Here is an 18458-nt window from a genome sequence, read left to right on the forward strand (position 1 = left end):
GAAAGACCAAAAATCTTCAATAGGAGAGCGCTTAAGCCCCTTGTATGAAGCTTAAGCGTGCTACCATGCAAAATTCATCTGCAAAGAGAGGGCTTACGATCCAACTTAGGCCCATTTAATTGTTTCCACTTAGAGTACTAATTCTTCAAATATTTAAGGACAAATAGTATATGGATTGATAACTTTTAGAGAGCTGAAGCAGGGGAGAAGCATAGTTCATGTTCTTGAGAGTCGAAAACAAGTTAGAATCAAGTTTGCACTAGGAACCTTCAAGATTCACCACACTATCAATAGAGTTTGGGGGAGATTTCTTATTTTCTTTCGCTCTTGATTCTATTATGTTAGGCTAAGTTTTTATTTGTAGTTAGGGTTAGATGGAACCCAATTGATCTTTCATGTTTTGAAAGGATTCTTGATGTTATTCTTCCTTTTTATTTTGAATATAGTTATCTTTTCTTAATGCTTTCTATGAATTTGAATCTTGTATATTGATCTTAGGTAAGTGTATGGCAATAGGAATGTTGGTGCATGATCCATACATGATAACTTTATCATAGAGTTTTATGCAATCATATGATTCTTGAACGCAAGGCTTATTTTCTTGAGGAATATCTGGGAAACTAGGATTCTTGCAATATTATAAAAATTTAAGGTGTCAAGAAATTGAATCTTAATTAAATTAATAGAATCAGTTGGTTTTACATTAAGGACGATTAATCTTAAGGAGTGAATTCAAAACATAAAGGAGAAATTAGAGGAAGTAGAAACCCTAACTATGTTTCTTTTATGTCAAGTAATCCAAAGTTTTACGTTCTTGTTCATGTTTTAATTAGTTTTAATATTCTGACTCCAAACCAAATTAAATTCCACCATTGATTTTGATTGTCCAACTTAAACAGAAGTAGTGAAATAGTGCTTGAAATTATAATCCTCGTGAAAACGATCATGTACTCGTTACACTTTATTACTTATACGACCAGAGCACTAGCCGAATCCGCAACAATATTATATAAAATTAAAATATATTTGCTGATCACTGATTCCACTACACTTAGACCAATTAAATAGAGCCTTTATCAATTCAATGATTAGTCCGGTTTTAAAATCATTATTTAAAACAAACATCCCAAAATATATGCACCTATACACAATATTACACAAACTAAAAAAAGTAAATCTCAGTGCAAAGGCTCCCCAATAGATTATACATGACCTTACTCCGCATTTTTGCTAAGTGGTTTTCCATACTCAAGGGACAACCATCCTGCTCCAACGTTCGCCCTCTCAATATTACACAAAATCAGAACATAAACGAAACCAACAAAAGATGCCTACGTCGATGGTAAGCTTAACTTTGGAATACAATGGTCCTTAAGGCCGCACAACTATCAACTTCGATTGCCGCTTAGCCTCTCTGCAACATAGAAACCATTAGGTGAAAGGTGTGGTGCCTTGCAGAAGTGGCATTTTTTATGTACAGTTCTATACATGGTCTTCATATCCTTTTAAAAGTAAATTTTTATTCAGCTAACGAGAAAGACGATTCTCATGCAAATGAGTCGAAGCAGCGGTATGATACGGTGTCGACGAAACATTATGGAACAGCGCCTGCACCGGCACCATACTGTGAAACTGCATAGGCATGACATTATGTGACCTCAGATCAGTTGGCTCCTGTCACAAGCATATGCAGACATTAAAAATTTAAAACCATAGCACACTCGAGCTTTCACTGTACTTCATGAGTCATGACAATTTATAAAATGATCTCATCAAGAATACAAATATTGAATGTTAGCCAAAACATGAAAACAGATATTAGCACATATAAAATGGATGGGCAGATGCACGATTACAAACACCAATCAGGTCCTTCTATACAAGACATGCAGGAATTAAAATCTAGCATATTCTATTATCTAATGGGTCAAAAATCTAAACTCCTGCTCTTCTTTTTTTTCCCTTCTGAATCCAAAGTCTCAATATGCATTTGTCATTGTTTATATAAGCGTGAAACACTCAGATCTAACACCGACTTATCCTACAGGTCAAGACGGAAAGTAGGGAATTATAACACTCCAATCAACATAACATGCTAGCATAGCCAAATGCTCAATCAAACCAACTTCTACTACAGCGTTATTCACCATCAAATGTTGTATTGCATAGTTCAAAGCTCTAAAATAATCAAAACAGTGTAACAAGATGCAACAAACTTGCAGGCCTCACACTACTCTCTCCCCCATGAGTGTCATGTATTAAGTATAGCTTAGAAACAGAGCACTTTGGTTGGAGCAGAACCACACATATCTTTAAGGGGACCACCTTGCCCCTAAATTTGCTTTTGGCTGGTGTTTTACTCGGCTTCTCTCCCATGCTAAGCTAATGGTTGTTTCAAGGGGATGTTGCCAACTTATTTGATATGCAAAAGAAATGGCTCCCCTACTGCAATCCTAGCATTCTTGTTTCCTTAGTTTTTTTTTTTTTTTACTTCAATTTTTTCATTCCTTGAGGATGTCTTATCCTGTTCTGTGCATTTTCCAAAAATAAGTGTAGCCAACAGTGCAATCTCAGAAAACAAGTATTTTTATGGAATTTTGATGAATTAGCAGAATGGTATTCATGGAAAAAAAAAAAAAAATTAAAACAAATTATAACTTGAGACTTCTGATGGCAATGCAATAGTAAAAGTTAGGGCATAGCATACCATTTGTTGAAAACCATCTTTCCCAGTCACTGCTTCAAGCTGAGGTACCTATAACATAAAGAAAGCAAACTTGTAGACAGTTTGAAAGAAAATGAACACAAGGAGGGAAATCATTAATCACCAAAATAACTGACCTTTCCTTTATTTCCTTCACTATTTTCTGCACTTCCTAGACTCCTACCAGCCGCAACAGTCCTCCCAGCCTTATTACCAGTATTCATTTTTGGATCAGGGACCTTACTGTTAGATGTAATAATAGATTGATACTCTTGTTCAACATTGCAAACAACATGGGTAGCTAAGGCATCAGGCCTTGTACCATTCTCAACAGAGTTGTTCAAATTTGCACATTGCTGTAGAGCTTCACTTATGGCACCTAAAGCAATATAGTAACTTTCTTGTGACAAAGAACCTTCTTCACCCAATATTATGGCTCGTCTACATAAATCATTGAATCGCCGAATCTTGGATTGAACCTCTTCCAATTTTTCACCAATAGGATGCCTGCTCATAGCAGCATTTGTCCATCTTTGCAATATATACTTTGGTGGGATGCTGAAAACACCTGACATTTGTAAAACAACAATAGCATGTCTACAGAGATAACCTTTATATTCAAACAAGTGACATGAACAATATATATCTGAGTTTGATGTGTTCCATTCTACCATGTAGTTTTGATTATTTTCAAAGTCCTTCACACTATAAGTGGTAGTCATGCCATCATTTTCTTTCTTCAGATGGCAAGCAGCTGCACCCAAAACCTCAATCTGGAACTTTTTATAAATCTCATGTGTGTAAACTAATAACATTTGTTTTTCAAAAGGGGAAGGAGACTTCAATTCAGGTGTTTCATGCCAAGCATCAAAATTTGCTTTGGCTTCCTCTTCATGCCTATCTTCAAGAATCACTCTGTACCGTTCTATAAATTCTCTCAATGAAGTATCAACTTGGACATAGTTGTCAAACAAAGAATTTAAACTTTCTGAGCGTGAACTAGTAGACAGGCCAGCAAAAGAAATATCTCTCATAAAAATTGGCACCCAACACGTACGGTCATCATACAAGGATTGGACCCACTCAACATCTCTAAGGTTAAACCTGTCAACTAACTTCGACCATCTCTTTTCAAATTGCTCCTCTGTCCATGATTTATATATACATTTGTTAAATTTTTCCATAAAGCTATCATGCCATGTGCTTAAAAATTCAAGCTGTTTGGGAATCTTTTCCAAAACATGCCACAAACAAAAGCAATGACGTGTTCCAGGAAGAACAGCGGCAACAGCTGCTTTAATAGCCTCATTTTGGTCACTGAGAATCACTTGTGGAACTCGTTCTCCCATTGCTATTAACCATGTTTGCAGTAACCAGGCAAAAGTATATATGGTCTCATCAGCAATCAATGCACAACCAAGCAATATTGGTTGAATATGATGGTTTACCCCAATGAAAAGTACCAATGGTATTTTATACTTGCTGGTAAAATATGTTGTGTCAAAAGAAACAACATCAGAAAAGTAAGGAAAATCTTCCAAGCCTTTAGCATCAACCCAGAACACATTTCTCAGTCGATGCTCTTCATTCAAATCAACTGCATAGAAGAATTTTGGATTCTCTTCTTGCATGCGCATGAAGAGTTCAAGAAGCAATTGGGCATGCCCTGCTTCTAAAACCAAACTTCGCCCTTTATCATGTTGATGTTTCATAAAGTTCTCTAAACAATCAACATTCTGATATGCACTAAATAGTTTAGAAACTGCAGTTGAGTTCTTCCGCCTGCGCATCCTAACATCATTACTTAGTGGATCAGAACTCCTGTGGCTCCGAAAAAAATGAGCTTGAGCAGGTAAAAGCTCATGATTATGCTCCTTCACAAAGCTGTAGACATACCACTTACCATCCTGTCTTCTCTTCACATGCATGCTTGCCTTGCAACCAATTTTTGGAGAAGGGCGTGGATTAATTGCATCATCAGATTGCTGCTTATTACCATATCTTATACATGAAAATTTGGCATCAATAAATTCCTTTGATGCCCTAGACCGACGACTGCTCAACTTAGCAGTACCGAACCCTGCAGACTTGGCATATTCTTTGTAAAATGCATATGCAGCTTCATGAGATTCAAATTCCAGATCATTATGAGGCTCCAAAATCGTGCTACCCAAGACAACAGAAGAATCCATGATTGTTGTGGCAACATTCATTTCAAATCCACTTCACTTCCAAAACAATTGTTTCACATGTCCAAAGATACCACCTATTTGACAGATACAAAGGTTTGTCTCAGTAATCCTGTAAAGATGGTTCCTGAATGAAGGGACAATGCTTCATTGAGAAATTACACCAGGAGCAAAACAAATGATCTTTCAGATATAATCATACAATTTTTTGTAAAGAGATAAACGGCTCAACATTTCAAGAAAACGATCAATACAAGTTGGAAAAACTGGACCAAAAACTAAGCATTTCCATACTACCATTTAACTATATATTTATGAATAATTCTCTTTATCAGTCTACTTTAGCGGAATCTGACTAAAAAAAATATCTACTTTCCCATCCACTCTACGTTTCAAACACACTGTTCCTTATTTTAAATGAGCAGAATGGCTATCATGTAATTCACATTAAATTCATGAATAAGTAGCCTTCTGCATTGTAAAACTTAAAAATGAGAATGGAAACACTGATATTCTAAATTGGAAAAAATTAATGCGTATTGAAAAAAAAAATTATCTATCTGAACAGCACCCACAACAAAACATAGCTTAAGCAGAACTTAAAATTATAATAATTTATGGAGGATTTAACACCGGACAGTGCAAATAAGAAGAATCAAAAGCAAAATAAAACCACAAAATACAAAGATCAAGTCAAATTTAGAGGAAGCAGTGGTGACCTCACTCTTGGTTGAACCCTTTTCCTCCCCTATTTGCCTCTGATGTGAGAAACCTGTTGCCATACGCTCGAATCAAAACCCTAACCAGGTATTTGAGTAACCACCTCTTCTCATTTCTTTTCAATTTGGGCTTCGGAGAGTAAATTGGGGTTTATCTGTAGGTGAATATGCTCTGCATTTGGAATATAAATTTATAAACGCAATAGACAGTAAACTCTGCAAAAATGAGATTTTTCCTTACATATTACGCTTTTTCGTCTCTAAAATCATAATGCTCCTCTTTCTTTTATGGGTTTGTTTTTTCTAATGTTACTTTAGATAACTTTATCTAATGTTCATCAAAACGACGTCGTTTTGGGACGGATATCATGGTATTTTTGTAATTTTAATTTATTTCAGGGTTATAATAGTCTTTATCACTCTAATTTTTTAATTTTTCAACTCCAAAACAACGTCGTTTCGATGAACATTAGATAAAGTTATCTAAAGTAACATCGGAAACTTTTTTCCCTTCTTTTATACGTTACAAATAAATTTATTTTTTCTTTATATTCTTAATCAAATTTTTGTAGATAAAATTCTATAAATATTCGTTGTATATAGAATTTAAGTAATCCATATATATATATATATACATATATATATATATATATACATATATATATATATACTAATTATCTCTGTATATTAACTTGGAATATATTATCCAATAGTTATTGGTCTAGTTATAACATAGTTAAATCCCAAAATTTGACTTGTCTAAAGATAATGCATTTTAATCTTGCAAAGTAAGGAGAATGGAGAGGCATAAACTCAAAACATGACGAACAAAAAAAAAATTTAGAATATACTGTTTTAAAAATGTTTAACCTATTTGTCTAGCCTCCTTTAAGACCAGACAATTTAAATATTTTTTAACATATACTTTGTAAATTTTATCTATATTAATTATACATATTTTTCTTATCAAATAAAATACTTTTTCTCTTAAATATTTTATAAATAATATTTTCAAAATTCCATATAAACTTAAAAAATTTCGTATAATCGAACGAAATGTTAAGAGAATAATTATATTTATATTCTTAAAAAGTGTGATGTTTTAAACCACAAAAAGTGGGTACGGCCCGTTTGGGCTAGCCCTTCATTGTAACAGTGGGTGCAGTAAGCTTCGCAACAACCGGAGAAAGGCGGGTTTGATCCCTGCACCAAGCAATCCCTTGGAAGCTCAGCTGCCAACTGAGCTACCCTTGGAGGTTAACTACTGTTAATTTTAAATTAATCCAACGATAACCAATCAAGTGGTAAGAGTGGTAAGTCCAAAATGGTGGTAAATATAATCGCACCTTTAAATTAAAACTTACTTTTGTGAGTATTTAATATTTTTAGTATATTTTCATTTAAATGACCACATGTGTCTTTTTATTTTATTTAAAAAAAATTACATTTAATTTTCTTAATAATATATATATTATTATTATTTTTAATTTTTTTCTTTTAATCTATAATTGGTTATACTGAAAAGAAATTGTAATATATACACTAATTTTAAATATATTTCTATTAATTTTTCAATTTAAATTTTCTAAATTTAACTTAAATATAAAATTACTCGACTAATATATACACTTCTTATTTTATATAATATTCGTACATTTTTTTTTGGTAAGCTAATATTCGTACACTTAACCAACAAATAAATGTATTGGCAATTAAAATTTTAACCAATTTCTTACGTAAAATTATTTATAAGAATGATTAAAATATATGAAAAAGAACATCAAGACAAAATAATCGAATTGGATTAATTGAATAATCGATAAATAAATAGATAATATAAAAGAAATATTCAACACAAAACAATAACAAAATTAATGAAAGAAAAATAGCAAGAACTAAACCAGCAGTCATGGACCTGTTTGAAATCTGTTCCGGAAAATAGTTTTTGAATTTTCAGAAAAAATAAAAAAAATTGTTTGATAAGACGTGTTTTGATAAAAAATAAAAAATAAAAACTATAATTATTTTTTTATTTTTAGAATGAAATTTAAAGAACATGCATATCTGAATTATTTTTATTTTGTGTTTTAACTTTTAAATTTCAAAAAATAAAAATAAAAAACACATACTTCAAAACTATTTTACAAAATAAAAAATCACAAAAAAAAATCAAATATACTCATATTTCTAATTTATTCTCTGAAAAAGCAAAGCTATACTTGTCATTTATAAAGCACCGACACTTCAAAATTCCTGACGTGTCGTGTCTGACACTTCCCGACACTCTAATATTCGTTGCAAAGTGTAACACCTCGTATATATCCGGTAATGTTATCATACTATCGTATTAAGCAGCGCTTAATTAAAAATGCAGAATATCTTTTTCTTTTCAATTATGATGTCATTATCATTACCAACTTGCTTATTAATCAATTAATAAAACATCGCCTGTATATAGTTGCAATAAAACCACTAATTGAAATACCTCATAACATAGATAATAAGAGTGTGTCTCTAGAAATCACGGGACTACCACAAGTAGGCCGGACCAACTAGCAGGTTATACAACTCCAATCCAAAAGTACTAACATAAAGTGTCATGGACAATCCCCATGCTCACTCAAATAAGACAACAAAGCCCAACATCAGTCTCAACATAAACAACATAATCTCAAAGCGGGAAACATAAACAGCATCTAATATAGTCATTCTAGCATAAAAGTAGTGACAACATAATCAGCTAAGCTCCGGCCTTCTGCCGCCCGAGGCATCAGCCCCATACTACCTGATCCTGAAATAAGCATTCTCCAAACGTGGGGTAAGATCTCTAAACTAGAAATCTCAGTAAGACAGTGAGTCCTCAAGGATCTTCCACCCCAAGCTCACTTACATGTGCAATATAAGTTCAAAAGCAGTTTATCATCATCAGTTCTAAAATAGTGCAATGCAGCAGATAATCATGTCATGTGTGTCAATTCTATTCTACTGGCCAGAGAAATGCAGGATTTATATACGCCAAATATCCACACATAGTGCAAGACGCCACTTGCATCCACCCCGGATCACCGTCTTGTATAACGCCACATACTCAGGCTTACCGTCAAGATGGAACAACACATGCATATTAAAAGCCATCACACATAAAGCTTAACAGTATTTCAAATATCCAAAGCATGTAACACAACATGCATATAACCATACCCCCATGGGACATGGTGGAACCACAACATGGCTAAACCGAGGACACAAAAGCTTACCTTGCAAGCTAACTATCCAATGCCAAGAGTCCACACAAGTTCAAGGCCCACAAACAGCACAATCACAATCTGCCTATGCCATAATTAATCATCAATAATCATAGCTCAGATTACACTAAGTGATTAAGTCTTTCTTACTCATTTTAACTCATTACATGTTGTTTCTGCAGGAAGTATTCGAATACTCCACGAGTAGTATTCGAATACTCCCACTCTCCAGAAAGTATTCGATTACTTTCACTTAAGTATTCGAAAACTCGCCAATATCTGAATACTTAACCCCCCAGTATCCGAATACCTCAGTATCCGAATACTAAACTTTACTGTATTCGAATACTTTCCAGTATTCGAATACTTCTTCAAAGGTAACCGAATACTTTTCTTCCCAGAAAAGTGTCTCAATACTCCAGCAAGAGTATTCGACTACCTGATGAACAAGTATTCGAATACTACACGAAAAGTATTCGAATACTTCTTCAACAGAATGCAGAAATTCGAGCCAACTTCTGCATAATCTCAAATTTAAGGGTCCAAACGCGATTGGGAGTCTAATGACTCCCTAAACAGATATAACCCAACATGTTATGAACTCAGAAACACATTCTTTTACTCAAATGGTTAAAGTTCCTCTTTTTAATAGATTAAACAAGCTTTAGGCCTCAAAATGACACTTAGGTGATCATGGCTCACCTCAAGAGCTCAAAACTTCAAAAATGAAGCAGAAAGGAAGCCTCCAATGCAACTCCAAGGTTCTGACTTCACAAGGCTACGAAAATACACTTCAAGCTAGTCCTTTTGTGCCAAAAGGTGGCTTCTTGAAGCTCAAGAAGCCAAGAGCAAGCCCCACTCACACAAACTCAGACTATACAGCCCCAAACACTCTCAACCAACAGCAACCATATCCTCAGAAATGATTCACAACTCACCACCAAGGTTACCCCACACACACCCAAGTGTTTAAGTGGCAAAAACAAGGAGAAAGGTGACACCTTTGGCTCACAAGAGGAAGGGAGATGAAGGTGGAAATGGGAGGCACAAGGCTAAAGAGAAATCAGAAAACTCACGTAGGCAGCCTCCAATATGGCCTAGGGTTTAGTGTCATTAAGCATATATAGGCGGTTAAGTCACTAACACACAATATTAGCTTTAATTGCTACGCTTAGCATTTTAATCCCAAACTTTGGATTCTTAACCTACTCAATTTTACAAGAATTTTCATATTTTTATTATATTTTTCTGAGCACTTTTCCGGTACGCGCTTTTCATAGCCAGTACCAGTTTCCGGCACCAGTTCTCATCATTTGGACTCGAAACTCGTTTTACAAGTCCTACATATTATTCTAGTAATTATCATGCACTTACTGTAACTTTCCGGGATACTTTTTTGGTATGCATTTATACCGACTAGCGGAACCGGTATCTGCACTTTTCTTCCGAAAAGCGACTTTCAGCATTCTTACTCACTAATTATAATTATTAAAGCCTTATAATAATTATTAGGGTCAATTATGGAATCATTTTCTAATTTTGCATAATTAATTAATTAAATTCCTAAATTAGCGGTGCGGGTTCTTACATAAAGACTCAAAAAAGGTTCAAAGTACGTTGCGTTGCATTTTGAGTTCCAACTATTAGATTCGTTGGATTACGATTACTATTATATTGAGTTTAATATAAATATTTGAGATATCTTATCTTTCTTTGCAAAATTGATGGGTATTATAAGTTTAACTTTATTTTTTTGTTAAATTATTGAATATTAAATATACTATATACTACATAAATTAAAAATATTGTATAATATCAAAACGTGTCCTAACGTGTCAGAATTTAACATTTTTTAAAATTAACGTGTCAGAGTGTCGTGTCGTATCCCATATCCTGTATCGATGTCGGTGCAACATAGCTTGTCATTTCAATTAGCTAACCTATTTTGAGGGAATGAGCTCCAAAAAACAGTTTTTTATGGGCGGTTAAAATGGGTTTGGACGGTTGGACCCAAAACAGGAAACAAAAGAATTTGAAGGAAATGGACATAGCCATTTTCTTTTTTTTATGATTCTTAGTTTTTTTTTTCCTTTTTCTCTTTTCCTTCGACTTAATTTCCTTTACTTATATTTCACTAATTATCATAAGAAAACCAATTCAAAATTCGGCAATGGAATTTGAGATGCGAATTCACCTCTATTTAAAAAAAAAATTATGCTTACCTTCCTTTTTATTTTAAAATATATAATGTTACTTTTTTTGTTTTAAATGTATTTAAAAAAACTCATGCATTGCAAGATATACTCATTAGTACTTAATAAAAGTGAGTATACTTTGAAAGTTTGAATGGTACAATTTTTTAAAACAAAAATGAGAAAATATTAAAAAAATGTTTAAACTAAAAGATAGAATACATTTAAGATTTAAAAAAGTATATATACATAATCAGATCTAAATCACGAATAATAAAATGATTAGGCGATAAGAGAGAGAGAGAGAGTGTGAGTTCTTTAAGATTGTCGGGCGGGTCCATGAGGAGTCTGTAGCAAGGGACCACCACCAACACGCTAATGCTACACCGGCGCTAACAAGTGGGTCTGGCATCATGTTATAACCCAAAATCTTAAGACATTGGATTCATGGATTTTTTTACTTATATGCACTTCACCTAGTTTATTATTAACCAGTGTGGGACTCATCACACTTGAATAACTAAACAATCTCCCCCTCAAGTGTGGAAACCACCATTGGTGTGCTCTCCTCAACCGAGTACCCAGGCCCAGAGTATTCTACCCGCCTCTTAGCCAAACACCTAACTAGCCCGAGCCCAACTCGACTTTGATACCAGTGTCAGGTGGGTTCAGGAGAAGTCTGTGGCGGGGGATCACTATGTATGGGCTAAGCTAGATCTTATCAAGTGGGTCTGATATAACATTTTAACCTAAAACCTTAAGGCATTGAGTTTATAAGTCCATCCACTTCACTTAAGCCATTACTGTTGTGCAATTTCGCAATCAATTATATTAATCACACAAATATGCAAGTGCATGTATCAACAAGTAATAAAGTGGATGTGTGAGTCGAGATATCGTTCCCACAGAGATTAAGTAAAGTTACAGCTCTAAGTGAAGCAATTAAGGTAACAATAATGATTTGTGATTGGCTAATGACTAATTTAACAATTAATAAATAAAATAACTAACACTAATGATTAACTAAGAGAATGCAGTAACAAAATAAGTTTTCCAAGTATTCAAAGGTAGATTGGGACCAATTTCCCCATTATTGCAGTTTAACCAGAATGCAATCACAATGCTACAGCAATCATCCATTCAGTAATCAGAACATTAATGCATGCAAGGGCTCTCACCAACAATACATGTATACTAATTTCCATATCTCTATGGCCAACATAGTTATGAATCATAGTTCAGGTTCTATGTGATTTTGTGGTGTGAATGATCTTTCTACGCACAAGTAACCCATTTTACTTAGTCAAACCACAATGTTTAATAACTTTCAAGATTTACCTATATCTCTATAGCCCAAATCCTAAGTACCTTGCAACTCTCTCTCTCGATGAATCAACAAGATTAGATACAATTTAACACTTTATTAAACAACTGAAAGGAAAATCATGCAACAAAGTTTAGGCAAACTGATTACATCACAATAAGGGTACTATATCACCCAATCCTAACAATTTAGCTCATACTTTGGTGGAAAGAAACAACAAAAAGAATATAAGATTCCATAGATCTAAGATAAGAAAAATAGGGATGTTGTTGTAGCACTGCTCTCACAGCAACTGTGAGCTCCACCACCATCAACCTTGCCTCAGCCGCCGGAATAGTGCAGAAAGTCACTGGGTTCAATGATTTCTCTATTGAGCCCTAGCTTCTTCCATTGATTCGCTGGATCTCTCTCAATGAACCCTCAAATTTCCTTTAAGTGTTTCCCCCACTTTCTCTCTCTAACAGCACTCAATTCTGCCTTCAAATGCGTGTGTAAAACCTTCCCAGCCTATTTGATGTGTGTAGGCTTCCTCTTTTTATAGACTCTGATGCTTTGGGCTTCAATCGGTTCTTCATATCCGTTGCAAATCTCCTTCGAATTTGCCTTGTGATTGATTGAAGACATGGCTCTGTTTGTTGTAATGCTGAACCAAGGACAGAGTATAATATTGCTGCATATCTTTTCCAAATCTTTCCAAATATATAATTCATATTTGAATTGGATTTATGAACATTGATTTGTTGGAGGTTGGATTATGATTCCTTGAAGATTCATGAGTGCGTATTCAGATCAGGATCTCTGTATGTGCGTTCAGAAGCTTCCTCCACTAATTTGGGCTTGGATCCATAGCTTGCTGGTGATGATGTCAATCACATGCACTCTGACCTCATCTACACTACCACAACACTTATTTTCGATGCTATAGCACTGTCCTGCAATAAAATAGCAAATGCAATAAATGGTTCCAACACTCAAATTATCTTCAAATATCCACACTTAACATATTTCTCATGAAAATATACAATTCATGCATTAATCATATAAAACCAATAGAATTATGTATATTCATGGCACCAAAACATCACAAATAAGCCTAAAAATAACTCTCCATTAAAGAGTTATCACACTCAAACTCAAGATGTTGCTCGTCCTCGAGCAACAAAACACTTCGCAGGCTTAACTAACATCAAATCAGTAACTTCTGTATCAAAGACTATTAATGAGACTTGAGATTATCCATATTCCAGAAGCATTGCTACAACACAGTTGCAGTTGATTGTTGATCTTCAACCATTATCCTTACTTCAACTTTAGTATTCCTTGTTGGCTTCATCTTCTCAAGGCTTCATAGCTTTTGGACGGATCAGTGTGTGTGTGCTAGGAACTTCCTTTTCAGATTGATCCACCTTGGAGCTTCAAACTAAGAGTCCTAAGGCCTAGTTGCTTGACTCATGCTTTACCAGACTTGAATCCATACCCATGTGTACATGACTTGAAAGAACGAGTGTCCACCTTGTATTTTTAGCTTTGCCTTCCTCTTTTGTCTTGTGCTTTTGCAATTATTCTATTTTTGTTGGTTTTCACCTCTTTTATTTTTCTTTTTACTTTTCTTTTTGACTTCATTTTTCTGAGGAACAAATTTTTGTGCATTGACACTTTGTTGCTTGGCTTCTTTCACCCTTATAGCCTTCAAATCTTTCTCATGTGGTAGGATTCAAACCATCAAATTGTTGAATCCTAAGCCCTCTTCCGCAATTTACTCCTTGGTTTTTCTTGCCTCCTTATGATCCCTTGTGCTTAGATGATCCATCAGTTGGCCCTTCACCTTAATTGGTTTCTGCTTTCAAGTCCTACTTTGGTATCCATTTAGACTTTGGCCTAAGATCACTGACTTTCATTTTTACATACTACTGTAGCAACCTTGTAACAATACAGATTATAACAGAATAAGCAGGGCTACAACAATACTTCGTCAATGCTATGATAAGCCCTTTAGCATTCTCAACTCAGCATCAGTACTGAGTTTCTTTCTTAAGTCCTTTATTTTTCTCTCATGTTTTGCCTAACTTCTTTTATTAGAATAAAACTAAGACTTAACAGAATATTAAAACTTAAACTGAAAATAACTCCTAACAACATGCAATTTTCTACTAAGTTCTTTTTCATTCAACACGTGGACAGATATACAAAAGAAAAGAAAAGAAAAAGAAAAAGAAAACATAGAGCAAAACAACCTTTCACAAATCAAATTTTTAAATCAGAAGGGATCCATCAGTATCCTTCTCTTCTTCTTGCTCTCATTCTTCTTTTTCATATTCTTTTCCTTCTGCACCTTCTTCCTCTTCTTCACCTTCTTCCTTGGATGCTGCAGCTTCATCCTGGCTTTCTTTCTGCTCAGGGGGATTGAGAAAACTACATTGAGATAGGATGAAATTTTCCATATTATTCAGGTTGTCCATGATCTTTTTCCATGTCTCCAGTTGATCAGCCTCAATCTTCTTCAATCTGTCTTCAATTCTCTTCTGCCAAGGTGTGTTTTCTCCAACTGCTGTTGTGGAGGATTAGGGGTGGCAAAAACGATCGGGTTCGCTTGTAACCCGCAAAAAATGAGTCGGGTTAGGCTGGCAAAAATGAGCTGCCAACCCGATTCAGCCCGACCCGAGCCAACCCGAGCTCAAACGAGCCAGCCCGCGGGTCAAACGAGCCAGCTCGCGGGTTACCCCCTTTTTAAAATAAAATAAAATAAAATACAACAAAAAAGTAACGCTCACGCACGCGGATGAGATCACACATTCACAGTTCACACTCACTCTCACTCACAACAGTCACTATCCCCCACCCCACCCACACCGACGGCGACGAGTCGACGACATCGCGGTGCGGGTTTACCCTTGGCTAAATCAACACTAAAGGTTGGATCTGTTTCTATTTCTTTTCTTATTTCCCATTCTATCCTCGCCTGCGCTCTCCGTCTCCAATCTAATCATCGCCAAGGTTGACCGTCGTGTAAGTCTTCTCTTTCCTCTTTCTTCTCCTTTTAGGGTTTCGATTTCACCTCTTATACTCTTTTCGCTTTCTCTACATCATACCGCCATATGATTGCTAACTCCCCTAAAATTAGCCATTCTATTCTACTCCCAAGGGTTTTAGTTTCAGAATCCATAATGCACCACGACCAATTTCATTTCCTTTGATCTACAATATTTTTATATTTTTGGATATATGCATATGCGCATGTATACCTCTTCTTCTTTTGTATTCGATGTCTATATAAGTTTCATGCCGATTAAATCATTAAAATCAATAGCAGAAGAATATCTTATATATGACTTCACTTATTTGGTCATAAATTTTCTGTTTATTATGCTGTAACTTATGAATCAGAGTCACTTGTTTCGTCAATATCTAATAATTATCATTGCAGGTTTACGCTTCTTCTGACCATCTTTTCCTTATGTTTTGCAATACTGATAGCAAAATACCAAAGAGCAAGAGTATTTGTTACTGCAGGTTCAGTAGTGCTTTCTTTTCATGTTATTGAGCAATAGTCAGTGACCAATATATTTAGATGTGGAGATTAGCTGTCTGACATTTTGTCAGTGAAACTGATGTGTTTTTAATTAGTTATCAGCCAATCTCATTCATTGAAATTTTTTTAAGTAGTTATCAAATTTTTTTAAGGAAAAATAAAACTTGAATATACAATAGTTTCGGTTGCCAGGCTTCGAGGCTGCAAGCAAGTGTAACTAATAGTTGAAGAAACACTAAGCCTTTAGGATTGGTCCAGTGGTGATGGATTTGAGTTATCTACACATGAGGTCTTTGGATCAAACCTAAGTGCCACCCTTATATAAAAAAAGTAGTTGAAGAAATACTGAACTACAATGTTATATAGTCCATTAATCTCACATCAAACAAGTCTTAATCTCACATCAAACAAGAACCTTCTGATGCTTTAGTTGGAAGAAAATAAAATATATCTTATGAATCTTTGTGGTCTTATGTTTTTTTGTGATGTGCTAAGAGCATCTCTTTCGGTGATGCTTAGTAATATTTTTTGTGGTCTTATGAATCATTCATTAAATATATCAAATCCCATTCAAATCCACCGAAAATAAAATAAAATAAATGAATCTTAGTAATCCCATTGACATAGTCTTTTCTAGTTCTCAAATCCTATGATCATTTAAGAACATGCAAGTGATGCAACTCTGCCAATTAAACAATGAGGATTTTATCATGTCCTATGATCATTTCACTAATATTGGGCATTATACACTGATATCAAAGGCTTGCATTATCTTTTCCACAGCAACAGTGACCGGAAGTGCATTATTTTCATTGTATTTGATGTATCTGTTATCCATTTCAGCGTTACAAAAAATATAATCTTCTCATATTTGGCATATCTTCGACTTCAACTCTCTGAAATGGCTGATTTGAATAGGTTAATATTATTCTATTTTTTTAAAATCTATTTTAGTTTAAATTATCTTTTCCATTTGCGCTATAGTAATTTTATATTAAACTTTGATGTAGGGAAAGCTTGGCGATGCTTAAAGAGGGCAATGATGCTGATGCAAAAAGTGATGAATTGGAAGTTGAAGAAGCACCTGCTTTTAAAAAGCCTAGGAAAAGGCAAGCTCGTTGCTAAAAACATTTCACAATAATAGGAGAAAAAGGGAATGAAAAGGCAAGATGTAATGGTTGCAAGACAGAGTACAAGATTAACAGTAAGACTTGCGGTACGTCTACTTTAAACCGTCACATTGAAAAATGCACACAAATTAAACATGAAGATATTGGTCAGGTCATATTGGACATGCAAGGTAAAATGAAGGCTATAAAATAGATATCAAGGTAGAACGTGAGATGTATGTTGAAGCTGTTATTGAACATGACCAACCTTTTAACTTTGCTGAGTATAGAAAGTTCAGGCGTTTCCATAATTACTTGAATCCAGATTGGACTGGAATTTCTAGAAATACTCTTAAACAAGATGTTTTAAATGTGCACATGAGAGACAAGATGAAGCTGAAAAAGATGTTTGGTAGCATTCAAAGTAGGATATGCTTAACTTCAGTTTTGTGGACATCCTGTAATACTGAGGGTTATGTTTGCTTAACTGCCCATTTCATTGATGTAAATTGGAAGTTGAATAGTAAAATTATTGCCTGCCGTCATATGCCTCCTCCTTATACTGGATTTGAATTGACTCATAAAATACTTGGTTTGTTAAAGGAATGGGGCATAGAGAAGAAGATTTTTACCATTACTTTGGATAATGCATCTGCAAATGACTCTATGGTTGGTTCTTTGAGAAGCCAACTGAATATGAAAAAAATGTTGTTATGTGATGGGAACTGTTTTCATGTGCGTTGTTCTGCACACATATTGAATTTGATTGTTCAAGATGGAATAAAAGTTGCACATGATGCCTTGTCTTGGATTAAAGAGAGTGTTAAATATATAAAAGGCTCAGAATCGAGAATGATCAAATTTAAGGAGTGCATTGAACAAGTTGGTGGGGAGAATGCTACAACTACTTTGATAGCGGATGTACCCACTAGATGGAATTCCACTTATGAAATGCTTGATCGTGCTCTCAAGTTCAGGCGTGAGTTAGCAATTCTCCAATTGAGTGATAGAAATTACAAGTATTGTCCTTCAGCAGAAGAGTGGAATAGGTTGGAAATTCTTTGTCGGTTCTTGCAACCATTTTGTGAGATCACTAATTTGATGTCTGACACTTCTTATCCTACTTCTAACTTGTATTTTCCACAAGTTTGGAAAATTCAACGTGTTCTCATTCGTATGAGTAATGATGATGATGTGGTTATAAGTAGCATGGCTGATAAGATGATGGAGAAGTTTCAAAAATATTGGGAAGAGTATAGTGATGTGCTTTCACTAGGAGCTGTTCTTGATCCTCGCATTAAGTTTACTACGTTGTCTTTTTGTCATAAAAAGATTGATGCTTATACACATGATCAAAAGATGGAAAATATAAAGGCAAACGTGTATAAGCTCTTTGACAATTATGTAAACAATAATGCATCAACTACCACTGATCAAAGTCAAAAAA

The 18458-nt window shown here is 34.6% G+C and overlaps 1 protein-coding gene across 3 annotated transcripts; it reads right to left on the reverse strand.

The window, feature by feature from the left end:
- Positions 1-1075: 1075 nt before the first annotated feature.
- On the reverse strand, positions 1076-5740 carry LOC133308257 (protein FAR1-RELATED SEQUENCE 4). Of its 3 annotated transcripts, none has more exons than XM_061508866.1 (4): positions 5613-5740; positions 2842-4970; positions 2708-2755; positions 1076-1674 (listed from the first exon to the last, which is right to left on the reverse strand). In XM_061508866.1, exons 2-4 carry the CDS (start codon positions 4915-4917, stop codon positions 1528-1530), a joined length of 2271 nt encoding a protein of 756 aa, XP_061364850.1. In that variant the 5' UTR covers positions 4918-4970; positions 5613-5740; the 3' UTR covers positions 1076-1527. The 3 variants fall into 3 exon arrangements, with proteins under 3 accessions (XP_061364850.1, XP_061364851.1, XP_061364849.1); XM_061508867.1 differs by having other exon boundaries at positions 1076-1632; positions 2842-5020; positions 5613-5723; XM_061508865.1 differs by having other exon boundaries at positions 2842-5020; positions 5613-5723.
- Between the last annotated feature and the right edge of the window lie 12718 nt (positions 5741-18458).

Source organism: Gastrolobium bilobum, unplaced genomic scaffold (genome assembly GCF_033153095.1).
Source record: "Gastrolobium bilobum isolate Gb01-03AN ecotype WA unplaced genomic scaffold, APGP_CSIRO_Gbil_v1 utg2351, whole genome shotgun sequence".
NCBI classification, from domain to species: Eukaryota; Viridiplantae; Streptophyta; class Magnoliopsida; order Fabales; family Fabaceae; genus Gastrolobium; species Gastrolobium bilobum.

Coding starts and splice junctions, on each gene's coding strand:
- LOC133308257 (XM_061508866.1), bottom strand. CDS start 4,917: ATGAATGTTGCCACAACAATCATGGATTCTTCTGTTGTCTTGGGTAGC. Junction 2,756..2,841: donor GTGAAGGAAATAAAGGAAAG/GTCAGTTATTTT, acceptor TTTATGTTATAG/GTACCTCAGCTTGAAGCAGT. Junction 1,675..2,707: donor AAGATGGTTTTCAACAAATG/GTATGCTATGCC, acceptor TGCTTGTGACAG/GAGCCAACTGATCTGAGGTC.